General features: G+C 39.5%; 1 protein-coding gene across 3 annotated transcripts in view; it reads right to left on the reverse strand.

Moving 5' to 3' along the window:
• The window catches only part of trpm2 (transient receptor potential cation channel, subfamily M, member 2), an 87,044-nt gene that overhangs the window by 4,955 nt on the left and 60,675 nt on the right, over positions 1-21,414 (reverse strand). For all 3 annotated transcript variants that reach the window (XM_069196782.1, XM_069196781.1, XM_069196783.1), the window contains 10 exons: positions 20,199-20,379; positions 19,184-19,365; positions 18,072-18,204; positions 16,995-17,082; positions 15,387-15,474; positions 4,135-4,289; positions 3,414-3,499; positions 1,938-1,967; positions 1,756-1,842; positions 466-547 (listed from right to left, as the gene is read on the reverse strand). In XM_069196782.1, the coding sequence (XP_069052883.1) occupies positions 466-547; positions 1,756-1,842; positions 1,938-1,967; positions 3,414-3,499; positions 4,135-4,289; positions 15,387-15,474; positions 16,995-17,082; positions 18,072-18,204; positions 19,184-19,365; positions 20,199-20,379 (1,112 nt within the window). The remainder of the gene's footprint in view (positions 1-465; positions 548-1,755; positions 1,843-1,937; positions 1,968-3,413; positions 3,500-4,134; positions 4,290-15,386; positions 15,475-16,994; positions 17,083-18,071; positions 18,205-19,183; positions 19,366-20,198; positions 20,380-21,414) is intronic.

The following is a 21,414-nucleotide window of genomic DNA, read 5'->3' on the forward strand; positions in this document are numbered from 1 at the left end:
CATCCCAAATCATTAGTGACCAAGAACTCAGAATTTTTGCCTAACATCTCATGAGAAGGACAATGCATTATACAGATATCTTGATTGCAGGACCCAACTTGCTCCCTGAAAAGAGGTTTACATAAAGACCTCCCAATTGGTTCAAATGGCTTGCACAAGTGAAGCTCCATAATTACAGGCTTAAACCTGGGTCATGCCACGTCAACTGTAGCTGAGATTCCACAGGTGGCAGTGTACAATTGGCCAGGCACCATGGAAAGAAGGGCAGGGGTAGTTGACAAGGTCTCTCTCAGCTCTCAGAAACACAGTGACCCCTGCGTATACATCTGGTAAAAAACTTTTACAGGTTCTGGAATGTTTTCTTTCTCCAGCTCTGTATCTTTGTTTTGCACTATTTCTATGGAAACTAGATGCACCATGTTGTATAGTACATATGTGAGGATAAAGCTTTACAATATAACCTACCCCTGGAAAGGCCCATATCTCATCTTTTTTATTCCTGACAGCTATGAATTCCAGGATAGACCCTTCACTATCCACTTTCCACCTGAAATGACAAGCAGTAATTTTTTATCATCATCATCATTATCATCATCAATCTGTCTGCAAACTTTATACAACTTGATTATATCAAAGAACAAGGGGAGTACTAAAAAAATTGATAACAGGTAATAACAGGTCATACTATGCAAGGCAGATAAGTGTATCCACTTGAGCAGTCACCCTGGTATGGACAGATGTTTTATAGACCACAACTATCAGCTAGTGTTTATCAAAAAGTAAACAACAAGCAAATATCAATTTTGTAAAGACTAGCTTATTTTATAGTTCACAATCATCTTGAAACACTATTGTTGGCAAAGGAAATGTCTATATTTATTTTCTCATAACTTAAAACTAAAATCTAATGTATTTGTGGCTCCACCACTATTCTACTTATACTGTACCGTAGTGGTGGTGGAGCTATACACTTTAACCACCCTTTAGTTGGAGCCTTTCACCATTTATATATCCCTAAGCAGACTATAACCATATGGGGGAATCACATAGCTAGGGCAGAGTCCATACCAACCCTGGCCTAATAAAACACCTTCCCACCCTAATCCATAATGCACTTTACCTGCCCAGTTTCCCCTTTTCTCAAAACCCTAATGGGGTTTCCTTAGCTGGACCAGTAGCTGAACCAAGTTACTTTGTCCCTCTGAGAGCTCCCACCTCCTTTCCTAATGGAAAAAACTGGCTCCTCAGAAATTGAACTCGACAGTGGTAGCCAAACTTATTTGTTGGGAGAGTGTATTGTGCTTCTTCCCTCTGATGTCCAGAATTAAACTATTTCCTAATTGCTACAAAATACCATCACAATATAATTGTATGGTATTGTATTGTAAGTCAACAGGTCAGCACTGAACCTTTAGTACTCATCTCAGCAATAACTCTCACATGCTGGTCTAATTGAAAGACTTGTCTAACCAGGAGACTGTTATCAAGAAACACATTTTTCTCTGTTCTGTACCTATTTGCAGAGGAACCTAATTGTAACAGATCTTGCAGTTATACCTGCACTGAAAAAAATTGCACTTATTTTCTTTCTAAATTTTCCTTAAGCCTGTCGCCACTGGCTTAAACCGAGAAGGACAGCTTGATATCACTAGGTAAGAAGAGTGATTTCCTTCACAAGCTTTTTATGTTCTTACATGCTGTGTTCCCCCAATGCCCATCTACAGTATGTGAAGCCTTGGTGCTCATAGATCTTACCTTGTAATGACAGGGTCCAAGGCTTTGTTAGGGCCTAATTGATACAATGACCCACTTCCCTCCAAACCTGTCCTTCCCACTGGATTCCTGAAAACAGTCATTCACACAAAGATAAAAGTATATTTTACTATTAAATTAAGAAACGAATTAAAAAAATGCACAAGTTCATATTTAAAGCTTACTTGTAATTGACAGGAGAAGAAGTGATCAATCTGTAAAAACAAGAGGGAAATGATTTAGGGTAAAATGAACAAAAAGTTTCCACTGATTTATTGACATATAATTATTATTGCAATTTTATTTTGATTGAAAAACCAATATCGTTTAAAAGGCTTCTACCTGTTCTGCACTGGTTATGGGGATAAAGAGAACTTTTATGTAATGAGAAGTCAGCCTGCAGCAGGTGCTCCAAATTATTTAAGATCTGCTGCTTAGTTTCTCCTTGGCAATCTGACATTGCATCACTTACGGACTACCAGCCATCCCTGTTGCCTGTCTACCTTTATTCTTTCTATAGCCCATCTGACCCTGTATCCCTGCCTTTCTGAATTTTCCCCATTGCCTGCCTATATCCTTACCAACTTGGACTCTGCTCGGGGAATCCACCCTTATCCTGTTTCTGCCTCGCCTCCACTGCTATAACCTGCTGTGCGGTGGTTCTCTTGCTCAGGCAGTGTGGTGGCTGCCCACTGTTGGCATGGACACTTCTGTTCAGGGGTTCATGCCCCTGGTGCTCATGTCACACTGCATTGTTCCCCACAATGGGTATGGCACTTCTTATCCAGCCTGGTGTGTGTGCTGGCAGTAAGATCTGCTGCTACATCAGACACGCAGTCCTCGCGAGGTGCTGTTGCCAGCCAGGGTCCTGGCAGCTCAGCCCCACGCACAGGAGTTCAGCACAGATACTGTCCCTGGTGGTCCTTCCCATCCTCACATGCACTCCAGCCCCCTCTTTACCTTTTGGACTCTGCCTCAGGCTGCCAGCCTCTCTGCCTGCCCTTTGTCCTGACCCCCCCTGGAACTCTGGTTCCGGTCCTCAGTGGGTGCACAGTTCAGCCCAGTCCCTAGCATGTCCTCTGCGGACCACCCTGACAGCACAGCCCTGACTCAGCTCAGCCCAGAATTAGGGTGCACTGACAGCACGCATTGCTCAGCCCAGTCTCTGGTGACCCCATCACAGACCTCCTCAACAGAGTGTGTCCACATCAGCATGGTCTTCAAAAAAGAGTCCTGAAAGTACACTTAGTTTGGCTCAGTTCTTGAAGTGCCTCCTGAAAACCATCCTGACATCACTAATTCAGTCCAGTTTTTTGAGGACACCACTTTGAGAGTTCATGCCCAGTTCAGCCCTGTTCCTGTCACTTCCCCTGGCAGACTGCCCAATGACATGCACCCTGTCCTGTCCAGCTCCAGGTGCAGACCGACCAGCCCTGTCCTGTTCCCGATTCTCCTCTATGTATCAGTCCCTGTGAAACAGAGTGCATTGTGGAGCACGCCAGCCACTTCCCCTAGACTGTAACACCCTTGCTTTTGTGTCTCTAATCCCTCACTGCCCACCTGTGCCACCCAGGTGGGCGGCATGGACTAACATGCACAGGATAGGTTCTAAAGTGGCTTTTGCTTTGTGTATGGCTTAACATACATAGCACGTAGCTCACCCTTGGGAAGACCCTGTATTGTTCTCTGATGGCATTGAGTGTTTCCGTGCAGTGAAAACAACTGGGTTGTAAGCAGGAAATGCCACCTGCAAAACAAACAGTGTGTATTTTTTATTTTGATCTTTGCTTTTTTTTTTACTTTTAGATCAAAACTACAACAAAAACCACAGATTTAATTCACAATTAGAAAAAACAGAAAGGCACATTTAGCATTGACTAAGTAGTGCTGCCATTGGTGGGAGTTATTTTACTCTGCAATGTAATACCCTGTACTTCCAGGATTTTTTAATGACATTGTAATAATACTGTATCTCATTGAGACGAAAGAGAAAATTACATAAAGGAAATGTTTTTGTAGGGCTAGGGGAATACATAGCTCAATAATTTGTTTGAAACCAATTCATATGAATGTGTCTTAGTGCTAGTGCTGACAGTTTTAAAATTCAATGTAATTGAAGGACAACATGACCTGCAAATACAGTTTACAATTTTAAAATACTTTATTTCTTCATAAAAACATCACAGCCTAAAAAAACATTTTAAGAGCACTTGATGGAACACAATGCACACAATGCACACTGCTCTTTCTTTTTTGTAAATAAAAATATTTCCTGCACATACATACATCCAACAAACTTGATTTTTTTTTAAATCATACCGTCACCATTAGTTTTGATATTTCCATGCATTCAAAGCTTTATTACAATATCAGCATACTCACCTCCCAGGGCACATACTCCTCTGGCACTGGGAAACGGGTGATGCTGGTGCCAGGGTAAGGAAGATGTGTGGCATTGACATGGCACTGAGGCTTCTCTTTTTCTGTTTCCTCATCCAGGTCCAGTCTTTCAGCTTCAGTGCTTCTGCTCAATGATGCTGAAAAGGCCTTTTATTTTTTATTTTCTGGCATGCACTTCCAAAACAAAGGTTATTTTTAACCTTCATGTATTGATTTTTATTGATTCAGAAAGTCTCTGTATACAGGCCAAATCAACTAAAGAAATAAACAATGAAAATTCTGCCTATGTAAAAATTTTTAGATTTTATCCTTAAGTTTAAACTAATCCTGTTATAGTGAGAACAGGTAATAAAATCACTCTTAAAATTGTCTTACTAGCTTCATAATAAAAATAAGTGAATACACATAAGGTGTTTCTAGATTATAATGAAAAATCCAGAAAAAAAGAGCAGTTAGGATGTACTCTATACTTAATTAGAACAGAAGCATAATGCAATTTGGTAGATATGTTTCTATATACTCTTTAAATTTCGGAACCATAAACTCCCCTTATATACACATTCCCCTGGAAGTCCAATAATAAAGCAGTAGAATTAAATTGTAAATTGTGTAATTTTCTCTAGCATATAAACACAGAAAAAGCTATTCAAATTGTGCTATTACCAGTTGTCACATTAACCACCCTATGTTTTTATATACTGTATACATACTGTATATAAAGGCATACTTCCTGCACCAGCAGCCCCATTACACAGAAGATCAATAGAAAAATGAGTAATTGCTTCATCAATTGAATTAAGGGGAAGTCCAAGATATTAGAACCAGATTTTGAATGACCAAGTTGTTGGGACCTCTGTTTAGTGTTCTCCATACTAAGGCTTTAGTTGTAGAAAGTCTGATTAAAAGGTAAGAGTGCCACCTTCTGTTCCGCTAACTCATGCAGCTGCAACCTGGTCTTCCTGGGAGATACTCAACAGACCACATTGCTATCAGGCTTGAAGAAAGTAAAACTGCTAATGTTAATAATGTTGTTATTATGAGGCTAATTAGCTAAAATACTAATTCTAATTAGCACTAACTCTCCCCATCTAACAGTGACCAACTTTTTAGCTCATTGATCTGTAACCTGTAGCAGCAAAGGCAAACAGTATTATTTATCTTCCTAAAGCAATGAAGATGAAAAAAGCATGAAGATAAAAAAATAAATTTAAAAGTTTGAAAATAAAACTAATATTGTGAATTAAAAAGGCAAGACAGCACTTAACACTTTCCTGGCTTTGCAGCTACAGTGAACTGGAGATGAAGGGCCTAGTAGTTGGATAACCACATTTCCAGAAATGGAGAAACTGAAGTTAACGCAGTGTTTATAATTATGTAAAATTACTTTAGTTTGAGTTCTAGATTAATGCTGTTCATTTAGGAAATGTGATTAGTTGCCAAACTCTAATTAAAAAAGAGTAATGCTCATCTTTAATTAAACAATTATAACTCTGATTCTTTGCCAGAATGTAATTTCTGGCATGCAGAAATACATTGCATGCAAGAGTATTAGAGCTGACATTAGAACAAAAAATGCTGGAATAATAGGTGCAGGTGTCCCAATGAGTTATCACTTTCTTTTCAGATTCAAACAAATTGCCAAAAGTGGACAGTGAGCGATGCTGTGAATTGGTTTAAATTTAGTTGTGATTGAGTTCTCTACTGAAAAGTAATTTTACCTACATTCATATACAGAGTACTTATCTGCTGAGTTTTGCTAATTATGTGCAGAGACCCCTTTTAATTACATATTGTTTTTGAACATCTTTTCTGCTAATACTGTAATATTATTCAAAAGATAATAAGGCAATAATATTTATTAATATTATTCCTTTAAATTATCATTTTCTTTCTCTTAGGGTCTCAAAATACCTTATAAAAAAGGACTGAGCCTAGTCAGTACTGGGTTAGGAGAATTATAAGTAGAACACATAACGTCTGCAAGTGGTGTTGCTGGACTATGGTGCTTGGTCTGGTCTCTGAACTAGAATTCCCAAAAACAAGGGACATTCTCTCATCCCAGCATTAATCCCGCATCAGCAGGGTCCGCTTGTCTCCATTTGGTGGTTTGAACCAAATCTTTGAGCTGCTGTTGCCATTAAATGCGACCGAGAATACTCCGACCGGCGCGTCGCTCCACCTGCCGTCGGAGGGGGGGGGGGGAGAACAAAGTAATGAAGCCATTTATAGAGGGGGATTATTAGGAGGCATGGGAAATTTGGCCAGGATGCCGGGGTTACACCCTTACTCTTTTCAATAAACACCCTGGGATTTTTAAGGACCACAGAGAGTCAGGACCTCGGTTTTACGTCTCATCCGAAAGACGGTACTTATTTACAGTATAGTGTCCCCGTCACTATACTGACGCATTAGAACTCCTGCTGGCCTCACTAATACCTCTTCCAGCAGCAACCTTAGTTTTTCCAAGGAGGTCTTGTATCCAGGTACTGACCAGGCTCACACCTGCTTAGCTTCAGTGGGTTGCCAATTGTAAGTTGCAGGGTGACATGGCTGCTAAAAACAAGGGATATTAAGTAGTTGATTTATTCATTAATAGTAACTGTTATACTGGGGTACTTCTTTAAAAAAATCACTTTAGTGAAGATATAATTCACAAATATATCCATTGCTTTCCTTTCACTTTGAAGTAAATTTAACAAAATTGAGTCAGTGGCATGTTAGTAGTAATAGGGCTGAGCATCATGTGGCCAATTTTGACAGTTATTGTATTGTCTCTGTCTCAATTACTGCAATAAATAATAAGCAATAATGGTTTCTAACAGCTGAAATCAGATAAAGATTCTAAAGCAATTCTGATGCAATCTTATGTGATAAAAATATAATTTGTGTTCAACAATGTGAAGGTTTAATAAAAATTACTGGTAACTCAAGTTGTTATTGTCAGTTGGTACAGGTATGTGGCAACAGACTTAATGGAAAATCAATGCACAACTCTCACAAATCAGTTTGTACTCCCCCACCTGGAATGAATCAGAATAACCACATAATGCTTTCATGCAGATTTAAAATACGCTTTAATACAATGGTTTTCAACCTGTGGGCCGCGGCCCGCCAGAGGTACTGTAGTGCAGCGGGGGCTGTGAAATGATTGTTGTAATCCGTGCTGGTGCTACAGGAGGTGCAATGGGTGCAACTGCACCCAGGCCCAGATCTAAGGGGGGGGCGTTGCTAACATCATTAAAATGACAGTTTTTTTTAGAAAAGACCATCTGTAAAATAAAGAAACAAGAGTTCATATGTCTGGGGTGGGGAACGCGGTGTATTTTCCAATAGCAATATTAAACTGGCATATTAAAAATTAAAACACAATGGTCTATTGGAAAATGTGGCTGTCCAGATGATTTGTAATCGGTCATTGGCGCATTCATTCCAAAATATGTAGAAACGGATAACGCGACCTGTTCCCCTGCAAGACTCAGCAACAGACAAGCTTACATTTATCCTGTTATCAAACAAGGCTTTAAAGCCAAACAAAATACGTCTCTGCAGCCCAACATCCAGCATTCGGAATGTGTCAAAGAGAACCAGCCTTCTCACTAAGTGAGCCAGAAAGAAGGTGTGCGTGTTTACTGTAGTAAAGTGATAGGAACAAGTAATAGGTTTATTCCATGCTGAAAAAAAAGAAGAAAGAGAACACAAGGTTTCGGCCGTGGAGCCTTCTTCAGGTATGAGAGAGACAGGGCAGTAGGCAAAGGTAAAGTAGCGGGAGAACAAAGGTTGGGAGGGAGGAGGAGTGAGAGGCCGGGAGCAGGGGACAGAAAGAGAGGCCAATCAAGAGGTGTGAAGTCAGAATGGGTGCAGAGAGGTGTGAAATGAAACTTCCAATGAATGGAGAAAATTTAAAAGAACAGTAGTCTGTCGTTAAGGGAAGGGAGAATGTGTGATCCTAGCTGCAGAATGATTTTAGTTTCGGTGGTCTTTCTGATGTATGAGTTCGGAAAACTCTTTTGAGAACACAAATGGAGAGATTAGAGTGGTCGTGGCCGTCAGAGGTGAAATGAGAAACAATGGGCTTGGAGAGATCTTTAATCTTCACAGCCCTGACGCGTTCTCTGAAGCGGTCTCCGAGTCTAGTAATAGTCTATCAGATGGCTCTACCCCATTTTCCTAAATTGTAGGAAGCTGTTATAGTTTTGGCGCCAGAAAGCAAAGGAGAAAATCGGAAAGAACTGGGGAGCTTGAGGTCAGTTGAAGAGAGCTAGCGTGAGAGAAAGATGTTGGATCGGTAGTGTAATGTTCTGTGCAACCAATCTTTACTTTAATATATAGTTCATTGTTCCACACCTGCCTCCATGCCATTCTTTGCTTCATGAGAAGATACAACATATTTTGGCGACAAGGATGAAAGTTAAAGCGTGAATCCAAGCATTTCAGACAAAAACAGCTGTTTCTACTGACAACATTCTCCGGACAAGGCGGAAGTCAGAATCTGGTAGGACAGTTTGTGGTTGAAAAAGGGGGGTGAAAATGAAAGAAGAATGGCTGGGACAATAGGCTCGCTCGCTGCGTTTGATCAGAATGTTCAAACATGGGAGGAGTACTGAGAGATACTGGAGCATTTCTTTATTGCTAACGGAATAGAAAACGGCGATAAGAAAAGAGCAGTTCTCATCAGCATGGTTGGTGCACAGATGTACTGTACATTTTAATGAGGAATTTGGTAAGTCCCAATAAGCCAGGAAGCAAATCGTATGAAGATCTAGTTATACTACTAAAAGATCTCTTTTACCCCAAACCAAGTGAAATTATGCAAAGATTTCAATTAGATTCACACACAAGGAGGCCAAATGAAACCATAGCTGAGTATGTGACAGAGCTGCGTAAATTAACGCAGGATTGCAAATACGGCAATACACAAATGCTCAGGCATAGACTGGTGTGTGGAATAAATGATAACCGGACTTAAAGGAAGCTATTGTAAGAGACTGATTTAAAGTTTGAAAATGCACTAAAGATAGCACAGGTCATGGACGCGACTAACAAGAATATGCAGGATTTGCGAGTTAAAACTACCACAACGGCCTGCAACAGAAAAGGGGGCGGAGCAGCCCGCCTGCAGTATACCAAAAGAAGCACGAGAGCTGGACAGCATCTCTGAATAAAGAATGCTACTGCTGTACAGGAAAACATGCAGCGTATGAGTGCAGACTTAAGCAAGAAAAATGTTACGTGTGTGGGAAGATATTCACATTGCAAAGGCATGCCGAAATAAGCAGAAAACGGGCAAAGACAAACCAAGAGCAAAGACAAAAGAAACTTTGGGAAACCACTCGCACCACATAACTGCAGACACAGACAGGGGAGAGGGTGCACCGCAAGCCTTTTCCATGTACAATGTGCAAGATAGAAATGCAAACGTGAAACCACTGATGGTAGATCTGAAAATTAATGGTAAATAGATGACATTTGAATTAGACATGGGTTGCAGGGTCACGTTAATGAATCAGACAAATTTCAAAGAAAACTGGAAAGGTGCTGAAAGGCCCACATTAAAAAGCACATCTCTCAGATTGAAAACATGCACTGGGGAGAGCATTAAGGTGCTGGGTGCAGCTGAAGTGCAAGTGCAATACGACGCGCAACTGAAAATACTACCACTCTTTGTAGTAGAAGGTTCAGGTCCAAACCTGCTAGGAAGAAGCTGGTTGGATGAAATAAAGCTGAACTGGGGAGAAATTAAATATGGGAAAGCTGAGAGGTTGACTTTACAACTAGTTCTAGCAAAGAACGAGGAAGTATTTAAAGATGAGTTTCCTTTTAGAGGGAAGTGATCAAGGCTACAATTCATGTCACACCTGACACTACTCCAAGGTTTTACCGCCCCAGATCAGTTCCTTTCGCAATGCGCCCCAGAGTAGAAGCTGAAATCAGCAGGTAATTGAAATAAGGAATTACTACTCCTGTTAAACATTCGGAGTGGGCAGCACCCATAGTACCCATTCTGAAGCCAGATCGTTCAATTAGACTGGAGATTATAAACTGACTGTCAATAGAGTCTCTTCGCTAGAGCAGTACCTGATACCAAGAGTGGAGACTTATTTGCAGTTTTGTCAGGGGGTAAGCAATTTTCAAGGTTGGACATGAGTCATGCGTATAAACATAGTTATGGATGAAGAATCCAAGAAATACCTGACAATACCAACGCATAAGCGAATGTTCACTTATAACTGACGCCTTTTGGGGTATCCTCTGCGCTGCAATATTTGCAATATTCCAAAGTATGATGGAAGGCTTGTTGCAGGGCATACTGAAGGTTGCAGTATATTTGGACAATATTCTTGAAACAGGAGCAAATGAAGAAGAGCATCTACAGAACCTGGATGAAGTGCTCAGTAGGCTGAAGGAAGCCGGATTGCATCTAAAAAGAAGCAAATGCACACTGTTGGAGAAGGAAGTCCATTATTTAGGACACAAAGTGGACGCCAAGGGGCTGCATCCTCTAGAAACGAAAGTTAAAGCTATAGGGGAGGCCCCATCGCCCACAAATGTTACAGAGCTCAAGACTTACCTAGGGTTACTCAATTATTACAATCGCTTTCTTCCAAATCTCTCCACACTGCTGGCACCACTGCATAAGCTGCTTAGAAAGGATGCCGAGTGAAAGTTGACCCCAAGACAAGAAAGGGCTTTCAAGAAATCTAAAGAACTAGATCAGCAAAAGTGTTTGTTCATTATTCTGCAGACAGAGAGTTGATTCTATCATGTGATACCTCACCATAAGGGATTGGCGCAGTGTTTTTTTGTATTTTGTCCAGAACACTAACACCTGCTGAGAAAAGATACTCGCAGCTGGATAAAGAAGGACAAGCAGTTATTTTTGGAATTGAAAGATTCCACAAGTACTTATATGGTCGAACATTCACCATTTATACAGACCACTAACCTCTAATTTCTTTATTTAACGAGATGAAACCGGTTCCTCAGATGGTTTCACCCAGTATTCAACGATGGGCAGCTTTGCTACGTGCGTATGAGTACAAAATTGTCTACAAACCGGGCAAAGACCACAGCAATGCAGATTCACTTAGTAGACTTCCAGTTCCAGAAAAAGGTGAGGACGAAGAGTTACAAGGCCAAGATCTAATGTTGGACATGATGGATGATGCACCATTTAAATTGGCACAAATCAAGAAGTGGACATTGAAGGACGTCATACTATCGCAAGTGCACGAATATATCTTATGAGGATGGCCTCGTGTAACAGATCCCCAACTCACACCGTAATATTCACGATGACTGGCTCTGAGTCTGCGTGATGGATGTATCCTGTGGGGAGCGAGAGTAGTCATCCCTCTGCAGGGACAGTCCATTCTTTTAAAAATGTTGCATCAGTCGCATCCAGGGATGTTTAAGATTAAAGGCTTAGCCCGTTCTTACTTGTGGTGGCCACAGATGGATCAAGATAAAGAGAGAGAAGTTAACAGATGCAGCGAATGTCAGCCAAAAAAAGTGCCACCGAATGCACCATTACACCCCTGGGAATGGCCTGAACAGCCATGGTCTCGGATTCATGTGGACTACGCAGGACTATTCCTTGGACATATGTTTCTAGTGATCATCGATGCCCATTCAAAGTGGATGGACGTCTACCCCATGAAGACTTCCACCTCACAGGCGACGATCGAAAAGCTGAGACGAAGGTTCAGTACCCATGGATTACCGCAGATGATGGTGTCAGACAATGGTGCAGTTACCGTTACGGTTACGGTTCAGTTACCGTATCACGCCTCAAGTAACAACAGGATTATCACCTGCAGAAATACTGATGTCCAGAAGACTAAGATCCACATTTGATTTACTCAAGCCAGGCCTTAAGACTAAAATAGAACGGAAGCAAATGAAGCAAAAATTGGATCATGAGAAAACAGCTAAAATGAGAAGTTTTTCACCAGGATATCCCGTGTTCGTGCAAAATGTCAGTTAGGGGCTGAAATGGATACTTGCTTCCATAGAGACATGCTCAGGCCCAGTTTCAAATACAGTGATCTCAGAAAATGGACAGAGAATGCAGAGACATGTTGATCAAATCGGAAAATGTTATTCAGATCCAAGGCCATCACTGGATAGATCCTTAGAGGGAGATGCCAAGAAGAGCTGGAGCCTCTTCCAGAAGGACTTATTGGGCCTCAGGAGAGTTCTGATGCAGAATGTGGTCCTGCTGTGACACCGCAGGAGCCAGAGAAGGCGTCCCCGGAGAGTGGAGACTCTCTACATGAGAGAGACCTTCTCCCACCTTCTTGAAAAATGTTAGATAGGAGTGAGATCGTGTTGCGGAAAGGGCAAGAATGTGCCCTGATCTCACGGAAGTCAAGTAGTCTACCCTGAACTTCCTAGACTAGGGATTTTGTTGCTGTGTGTAAAAAAAAAAGTTTTGTTATTCCATACTGTGAACATTTATTGAGAAACTACAGTTGTAAGCTTGAGAAGGGGGAGTGTAGTAAAGTGATATATATAAATAAATGTATAAGTAATATTGGAAGTACAGGTAATAGTCCATCAGATGGCTCTACCAATGTTGGATCGTTGTAATGTTCTGTACAACCAACCTTTACTTTAATATATAGTTCATTGTTCCACACCCGCCTCCGTGTCACTCTTTGCTTCATGAGAAGATACAACATTTACTGCCGGGCTAGTTGCAGGCTACTGAGTGACTGTGCATTCCTGCGTCCATTGGAAAATCTATGTGTTAGGGAGTTAACATGTCCTTCTGTTTTATAATTGGTCTGATAGTTATTGTGCATATTTTTTGTTTCTCAACGTTTTCATAAGTTCATTGGCACAGAAGGCTACCCCGCACTTGTGTAAAAATATTCAGTTCCTTTTGATTCTGCCCATTCAGTTTTGTTTCTGACAAGGCTAACGTTTAGTACGAGATATATAAATAAGAAAGAGCTGTACTGGTGCCTTAGTTTTTACAATATTTTTCTTATTTTAATTTTAATAATTTTATTTTTGTGAGGTGCTGACTGGACTCTTTCTGTAATCAATAAATGGTCTTTGTTAAGCCATGTTTATAGCTTGTATATGTGTATTTTCTCTGATAACCGGTGTCGATTAGGCTACTGCTGAGCTATACCACTAGCCCTTTTCCAACGGTGATGACGGCCTGATCCTTCTATGGGCTGTAGAAGTTTTGATGGTTGGTCATGTGGGCTGCGAGCTGTGATAGGTTGGGAACCTCTGATTTAATATATTCATTACAGTGACTTTTTTTCAATGTTTTGTTAATAGAGTCCTGGAAAAAGTGCTGCAGACTACCCAGACGAAATGTGATTGCAAATAAAATGGTTGGAAATTGCTTAGACCAGGGGTTCTTAACCTTTTTGAGAGTGCGACCCTTTTTTGGGATTAAAAAAATGTCGTCCCCCAGATTTAAAAATTGTCACATTGAATAAATTGAGACTAATCATTTAATAACAACAACAATAATCCTAATAATTGTTATTTATATAGCACCTTTCTCACATTTTTTGCAACTCAAAGTGCTTGTTACACGAAAGTAACTTAACACTTTAAGCAACTTAAAATAAGCAACAATAACAAACTAAAAGAACCATGCACACACAATACAAATAGCACTGAAATTATATAAGAAAAATCAAGTAAAGACAAGAGTAAAAAAATAAGTTTTGAGCTGCTTTTTAAAAATATCCAGAGCCAGCCTCCCTAATATTTTTAGGAATACTGTTCCAGAGTTTGGGTGCGTAGTAGCAAAAGGTTGCCTCTCCAGTCATACTACACTTCATTTTTGGAATCATCTTTAAAAGTCGTGAGCTTGTTGCACTGACCTTGATGGAATTTACAGTGCGAACAGCTTCATCCATTACTTGTTGAGTTTGGGGGGCATTTCCTTAGCCGCTAGGGCTTGTCTATGAATCATACAACTTATTCTACAAAGTGAACGGAGCAACGGCCTGTACTTTCCTGACTTGCCTACTGTGTTTGCCAGTCATAGCTCGGGCACCGTCTGAGCAGATTCCCACACACTTTTTCCAGTCAATTTCATGCTCATGTACATATGTATGTGTCCAGCAAAATGAAAAGTCGATCACCAGTGGCACGCTCGGGAAGAGCCTCATGAATTTCTTTCTCTTCAACAAATCTTCTGTAAACAAGAATTTGTGCATCTGCTAAGACATCAGTGGCCTCGTCAAGTTGTAAAGAAAAATACACTAGATTTTATCTTAGTGATCACCTGCTCTTTCGCGTTTCTTGCCACACGCCCAATGAGGTTAGACACTGTATCATTGACACTGGTATTAATGCTAGCTGCTCTGCAGCGCTTTTCCCACACATGATTGAATCTGTTTCCTTAGCGCTTGGTAAGAAAAAAGTCTCACCTAACGTGTGTGGCTTCCCAGTTTTGCCAGTCCGGTTAGCTATGACGAAAGATGCCTGAACTTCAGGCTGAAGTCCCTACTGGTTCAAAGTGTTGGCTCTTTGGAGGGTAGATTGTTGGCCTCTTAGCTCCTGTAGCTTTCATTAAAAAAAACTCAACAGGTTTATACCAAGTGGCGTAGCAGTTTGGAGGGCTTGAGGCTTTCCTTAGTCAACACTTTGCCACAAACTACACATAGCAGTCATGCATCCTCGCCATCACTTGTCTGTAAATCCGTACTTCAGGTACTTTTCGTTGTATTTTCTCATTTTCTTGTTTTTTTTCGATTTCTTCACATTAACTTTAGCTCTCACTCTTCCAGTGCCACCTACTGTACACCTAATCACGACTAACTTGCGCAAAAAAGTGCTACAAATACTACATACAGCTCATGGAAAACCCAATAGAAATAAATGTAGCGGCCTTGATGGGCGCACCGCAAAGCAGGCTGGGAGTTGTATCCAGGGGATGGTCTGTGGGCTCGCAGTGAATGCTAAGTCACCCTGTTAATGTAAATAGTCTTAACCGTGCAGATGTATATAATAGTTAATTGTTTACCTCTTTTATTGTCCATTGATGTGTAACCACCCTGAACCTGCGTACTGTACGTGTCCCATTTACAGCCCTAGTGTGGGCAGTAACCTTTGGTCAGTCCTGTTTCTGTTGCTTATCGCGTGACCCACAGGTTAAGAACCCCAGTTATTGAGTATCCCCTAAATCCCATACTAACTTCCTTCAGAGTTTTTCAGGAAATAATTAAAAAATGGCTTCAACTAGAACAAGCAAGACTTACAAAGAAATGTGGCATCTTCTTTGGTCTCCAGACTATTTGATTTTAAAGCGTTCATTATCCATTGTAAAGCTTTGGTTGACTGTGATACCTGTACAACAAAAAACACAAGCACCACATAATAAAACTGCAAGATTTATAACATCTCTTGTGATTTAAACTGATTTGTAATTTTATTAAATAAATAGTTATTTATTTTTAGCAACACAATATTGACTATTTAATCAAAGTGTCCTTTTTATTCTCCCAGATAAATTACCAATTATCTTTGTGATGTTAGTTTACAAAATTGTTTACAAGTTGACATACTTAGGTTTTATAATTTAGAATTTAATGGCAGTGATTAAAAAAAATATTATTTCTGTTTACAAGACAGCATTATAATGAGAATGTTGTTTAATTGGAATTATAGCAATTCAGGTTTAATTACATAAAAAGGACAACAGAATGTTTTTTTTTTCTGTTGGAAGATAGAGAAAATAAATCTATGTTCACAATAATACCAAGCAATGTGGTTAGATACTGTACAGTATGTGGTCTTATCCATAATGATGAAATAAATGCCCACCTTGAATTACTTAATTTATGTGGTGATTAGTGGTGATTAGTTTGAATTAATTCTGTATTCTAATTTATTTAAATACCACAACTGACGCTAAAGCTTTTTATGCATCTTAATTTCCCTCAACATTGACAGGAGGAGCTTTACCAAGTGACAAGATGTACTAGTCACCCGATTTCTTTAATGTACAGTAAGTAGTTTTCTCTCTTGCATATTTTGTGTGAACGTCAGTGCACATGAATACTGCTGGATTGTTGACAATGGAAACTAAAGTCTAAGCTTTAATTTTACATACAAAGCAGTAATAAAATAGTAGTAGCAAACACCAAGCACATCTTTGAAGGCAAGGAGACCTGCTGGAAAGGATCAATGGAAATAACCTTAGTTATCTTTTTAAAGACGCACTTTAAAGATTATAGCAACACTTTACTACATGAGTGACCATGTCCTTGATTAGTACTTCATTGCTGAAATTCAGCTTATTCAGTGCACTAGCATATGAGTAACACATGCATAATCCTATTCTAATTGTGAAATTTTAGTCATATAGTAGCATGAGATCTCCAAACATCTTGGTCTCCTTTAGTGACCATCTAATGGCAGTGAGAGCAGGTTAGAGATGTCTAAGAGCACTGATGTGAGATATGATAACTGGAGAGTCACCAAGCTGAACTGCATTGTGGCAATTGTAACTTTGACTGAGCAGCACTTTTCAAGATCTATACTACTCATTTCTCTAAGGCAGGATGTTAAAAAAGCTGGCTTCTGCAAAGCGAGAGCATCGATTAGAGCTCACTGGGACTGGAATTGTACAGTACAAGACCAAATATCTCCTGCTCAGACTGCCAGAGGGGGTCCTATATTGGTCTTATCTGTCACTTTCAGGTTCATAGAAGACAATTTTCTTCAACTGCAAAGTATAGCCAATTAATGAATGACAACTAAATTAAAGTTTTACTAAGATTCCTTCCCTTGTATATATATTTTCTGTTATGATAGAAATGGAAATAATGCCCTAATTAACAAAATGGAAGTGACAAAATAAAAACCTGTTCTTCCAGTTTAGCCAGTCTCTTCACCAAGGATGCTGACTCCCTGTTATGTTCCCCTTCCAGCAGATCTACCACCACACCGACCCTGTGGGAAATCACCAAAAATAATGCATCAGGCCTGCTGTGTGCGTTCTCCTGTTTATCCCTAGTTCACTAGTTTACTCTACTAGTTTGGTATAGCTATAAATAATCAAAAGTGTACTGTAAATATGTCAGTTTACAGGTGAATGTCTTTTACTAGCACATCCAGGCTTGTGTTTTCTGTTTTAGTAGGGTACTGTACATGAACCACAAACACTTCTGGAAAACTGAGTGATATTAAATATGAAGTTTCAATAGATAACATGAGCTGGGCAAAACTAGCAAATCATAGAGCACGTTATAACTAAACTGCTTCCTTGGAGTTGACCAGGCAATATTTTTTTCTTTTCATGTCACTTGCTTTGGCTATAGTATATCAAGCATGTGTATCTCTTTTAAAGAGCAAGCTGAATGATTGCAAATGATACAGCCAATACACTATTGCATTTTTCTACAAATGTTTAAGCAACATTTATATAATTTCTCTTCCCGTTCTTCACATTCTTACAAGTTAATCTTCAAATTTAGGAAAGGTTATAAAATGACAGGAAGTCACCCATCTGTTGGAATATTATACTGTGAACTGAGTCAGTTTACACAGATTTGAGATGTTTTATTTAAGCAACACACATTAGTACACGGAAGGGCATGTTTGAAGCTCTACTGCAACATGCACAACTTGTTCTATTAAAAACTTAAGACCTTCCTCCTAGTGAAAATGCATCTTTACTATGACCTGAATGCTTAGCTTTCAAACAAGACAGATAACGTGATTTAAATTGTATTTAAAGGTTACTCATTCAGACATACAGCCTATTGTGATATCCCACATAACCTGGAGAAGATACTGTATAACAATATTGGAACTAAAGAGCATCAGTGGATTTAGCAGTATTCTTGGGGATAGCTACAACTGAAACAGTGTCTTAGGAGTTTAGTGTTGTGGTGTAGTTGACTACTATGTCATTGTGTGTGCTAGGTCAGGTGTCATACTTCTCTGCTGTATCATGGATCTTGTACTCAGTGCTTTGGTTCCTCTCTTGCTTTTGGCTGGCCAGATAGTTCTCCTTCATGAAAGTCTCCCAGGACAGCAACTCTGCCTCCCCCATCGCTGACAATTCATTGTCTAACAGAGCATAACACAGAGAGTGGGGTAATCCCAGCATTAGATTTGTGTCAATCCCTTGTTACTGTATGTTTTAATATCCCTTAAAATGAAATGAATTCTGATTAAAAAAAGTTATCCACCGTTTGCTTCATTTTTCAAAGTCAAGCCATATTTTTACAGTATCAATCGATATCACAAAAGTTTTGAACAACCTCAATTAGACAGTTTCTTTCCACAATTTAAATAGACAATTTCTTCTCTGATTGATAGTTGTATAAATTACTTATGGATCCACTAGTTTAGCACACACAGAAGAATCTTCCTAATTATTAGCACATATTAAGATCCATGCCAGCCTGCCTGTAGTTTTGAGACAATCTCAGCTAAGAATACATAATTAGCCTTTTATAAAAACACAGGTTTTTAGAACTGAAAAATTGCAAAGCCTGAAAGTAAACGAGGGCAGCACACTGGTGCAGTGGTTAAAATTGTTGCCCCACATTGCTGGGGCCCTGGAGCTATTTGCCTGGAGTTTATATTTTTTCGTTTGGGTTTTCTCAGGGTGCTCCAGTTTCCTCCCACAGTCCAAACTCATACTAGGAAAACTGGTCCTAGGTGAGAGTGTGTGTCTGTGTGTCTGCCCTGCGATGGACAGCTGGTGCTTGCCAGGACAGGCTCTGGTTCCCCCCATGACCTTGAATTGAAAGACGTTGTTAGAAAAGAGATGGATGGAAGCTAACATATCTCACAACCTGTTTTTACCTATTTATATAGACTTAATATTAAATAACAAATAAAACATTATTTTATATTTAGTTCAGGGAAATAACAAACTCAAGTGCAGCAAGAATTCCAGTTAGGAATTCCAGTTAGGAACTGGATAGAACCAGTTAGTTGTATACTTGTGATAAAACAGTACATGCTGGTTTGTGCAATAAAGCAAGGTCAAGTGCTCGAACAATAACCAGGCCCTGCAGGCTGTGACCTCAAGACTCACGAAACATTTTGTGCCTCTGTGAGGGTCTTCGAAGGATGATACGCCTGATGAAGAAGAAGATGTGACTAAAGATGATGAAGGGTGGGGGAGCGGAGGGGCGACTGTGATACTCCTCAATCAGCTGGTAGCGCTGGAACTTCCAAATGTTGTCTGTGTGATCCTGGACCTCTTGAAATGTGTAGCTATGAAAGTTCAAGGGTAACAGGGAATGAGCAAGGGAAATTTGCTTACATATTCGCAGTTGCCTGGGCATCTGTTATTATCAATATGAGCATGCTCATGATTAAGTCTTCTTGGATGATATTATTACAAGTTAAATTATCCATTGTAAGAATTGTAAATTATCCATTGCAGAATATGATGGAGAGAACTCCATAATGAATAGTGAACACTTATTTTCTTTTTTAATGATTATAACTGAAAAGTTCATTCTGGAGAGAACGCCTCCTAACGTTTGACAGATTTGTAAAAGAGATCAGATTTGTTTATTAGATTTATGGAATTTGGACCAGATGAAAAATAATATAAACTTCATAATAAGACCAAGCTGCTGCAGCCTGAGTGCATTGTCTTGTACAAAACAAAAACAAACTTTTACATGTAATTAAAATATTGCTTTAAAGATTTTCCATTTGTAGAACCTCTTCTTTCAACACGAAAAGAGAAAAATAGGTCTTCTTGCGTTTATTCAAAGAAACACTAGTGCCATTTATTTCGCATATTTTGTCCTCAAATTCTAATTTTATAGACAGCATCATACCCTGATATGGATTTCAATTTATAACGAAATGTAAAGAAACCCATCTAAACCATCCCGTTTGATAACTTTTAGGTTATAGGTATTATCATTATAGAATTTAGGCTGTAAAAATAATTAAGGAAATTTTAATTACACAATTAGCATGTGCCTCCCTTATAATCTCTTGCACAGAATAACTGCACACACATGAAAAGGAATATATTCCTGATAAAATAAGAATCTCAAAATCAGAAGCATCAAGATGAAAGGCCTTACTTGAACATGGCTATCAGCAGATTGAGGAGCAGGATGTTGGCAAAGAGGAGGTAAACACACAGCAGAATGATAGTCAGCCAATCTGGGAAGGCAGGAGTGCCGTCAGCGTTCAGGACTGGGCACTTAGGCATCAGAGGGTCATCACCATTTAAACTGCATGTTCTGTTGTCAAAGTTAACACCTGCAAAAAACAACAGAAAAAAACAACTCTGTCATAGCAAGTGGAAAACAAATTTCAGTGCTCATATGTTGTGGAGTCAGTTTTCCACAGGGTAATGATCACTTAGGCCTACAAAGGACAAAGGTCCCTGCAGTACCTTTATAGCAGGGTTGGAAAACGTCTTGGTGGGCTGCACTACCTACTGTTTGTTTTTCCGGCATGGATATTTAATCTGAATACTGTATGTTCTTTTTATGTTTTTTTGCAATTATCCTTTACTTTTTTACTTTTACTTTTTATTCACACTGCTCAAAACAGGGCTCACAAACAACATGGTAATCTAGAAGCAGTTACTGTACTTACTATAAGTGACAGGCGTAGGCTGCATGAGTTTGATTTTCTATATTACTCCTTCAGATTTCTCACTGATATTATTCTCTCTGATACAGGTAAGAAACTATGGAAAAATATACAGTATTTGCTGCTCCATTACTAGATTGTTTTTGTTTCTATCTTAGCAATACCTTTGAGTATTGAGTAATACTGTTACAGAGTAATAGCATTATTCTATTTTCACATTAAGCATCTTAGATATTGTAAGAAATGCTATTGTATTAGTGATTGAGTTGATAAGCTATGCAATTTTATGCATCAGTGTCTCAGTTCAGAAAGTTTGTTTGACCCTCCAATGCTTTGTCAAGTATTATTATGACTTGATATATTATGATATACAGTAACACACATGCATGATTTCGACACTGTCTGTTTTGTTCAGGAAAGAAATCCACATTCACCATTAAGCAAGCCCCAGTCATGGCTTATGACCACCTTTATATTCCTTTGTATTCAGGACCACTTTTTTATAAAATGGTGTCAAGATTCTCTACAGACTGAAGTTTTTGAGCATGTTAAATATTAAATGCTCCCAGTTAATTAGATAAGTAGATTAGCTGGCTGTGACTTTGGCTGGAATTAAACCAGAACAACTGTAGCCCTAGGGGAACAGAGCTTGACACCCCTGCCTTGCAGATGGTAAGCTCTGTAGCTTCCTGCCAG

Source organism: Lepisosteus oculatus, chromosome 12 (genome assembly GCF_040954835.1).
Source record: "Lepisosteus oculatus isolate fLepOcu1 chromosome 12, fLepOcu1.hap2, whole genome shotgun sequence".
NCBI lineage: Eukaryota > Metazoa > Chordata > Actinopteri > Semionotiformes > Lepisosteidae > Lepisosteus > Lepisosteus oculatus.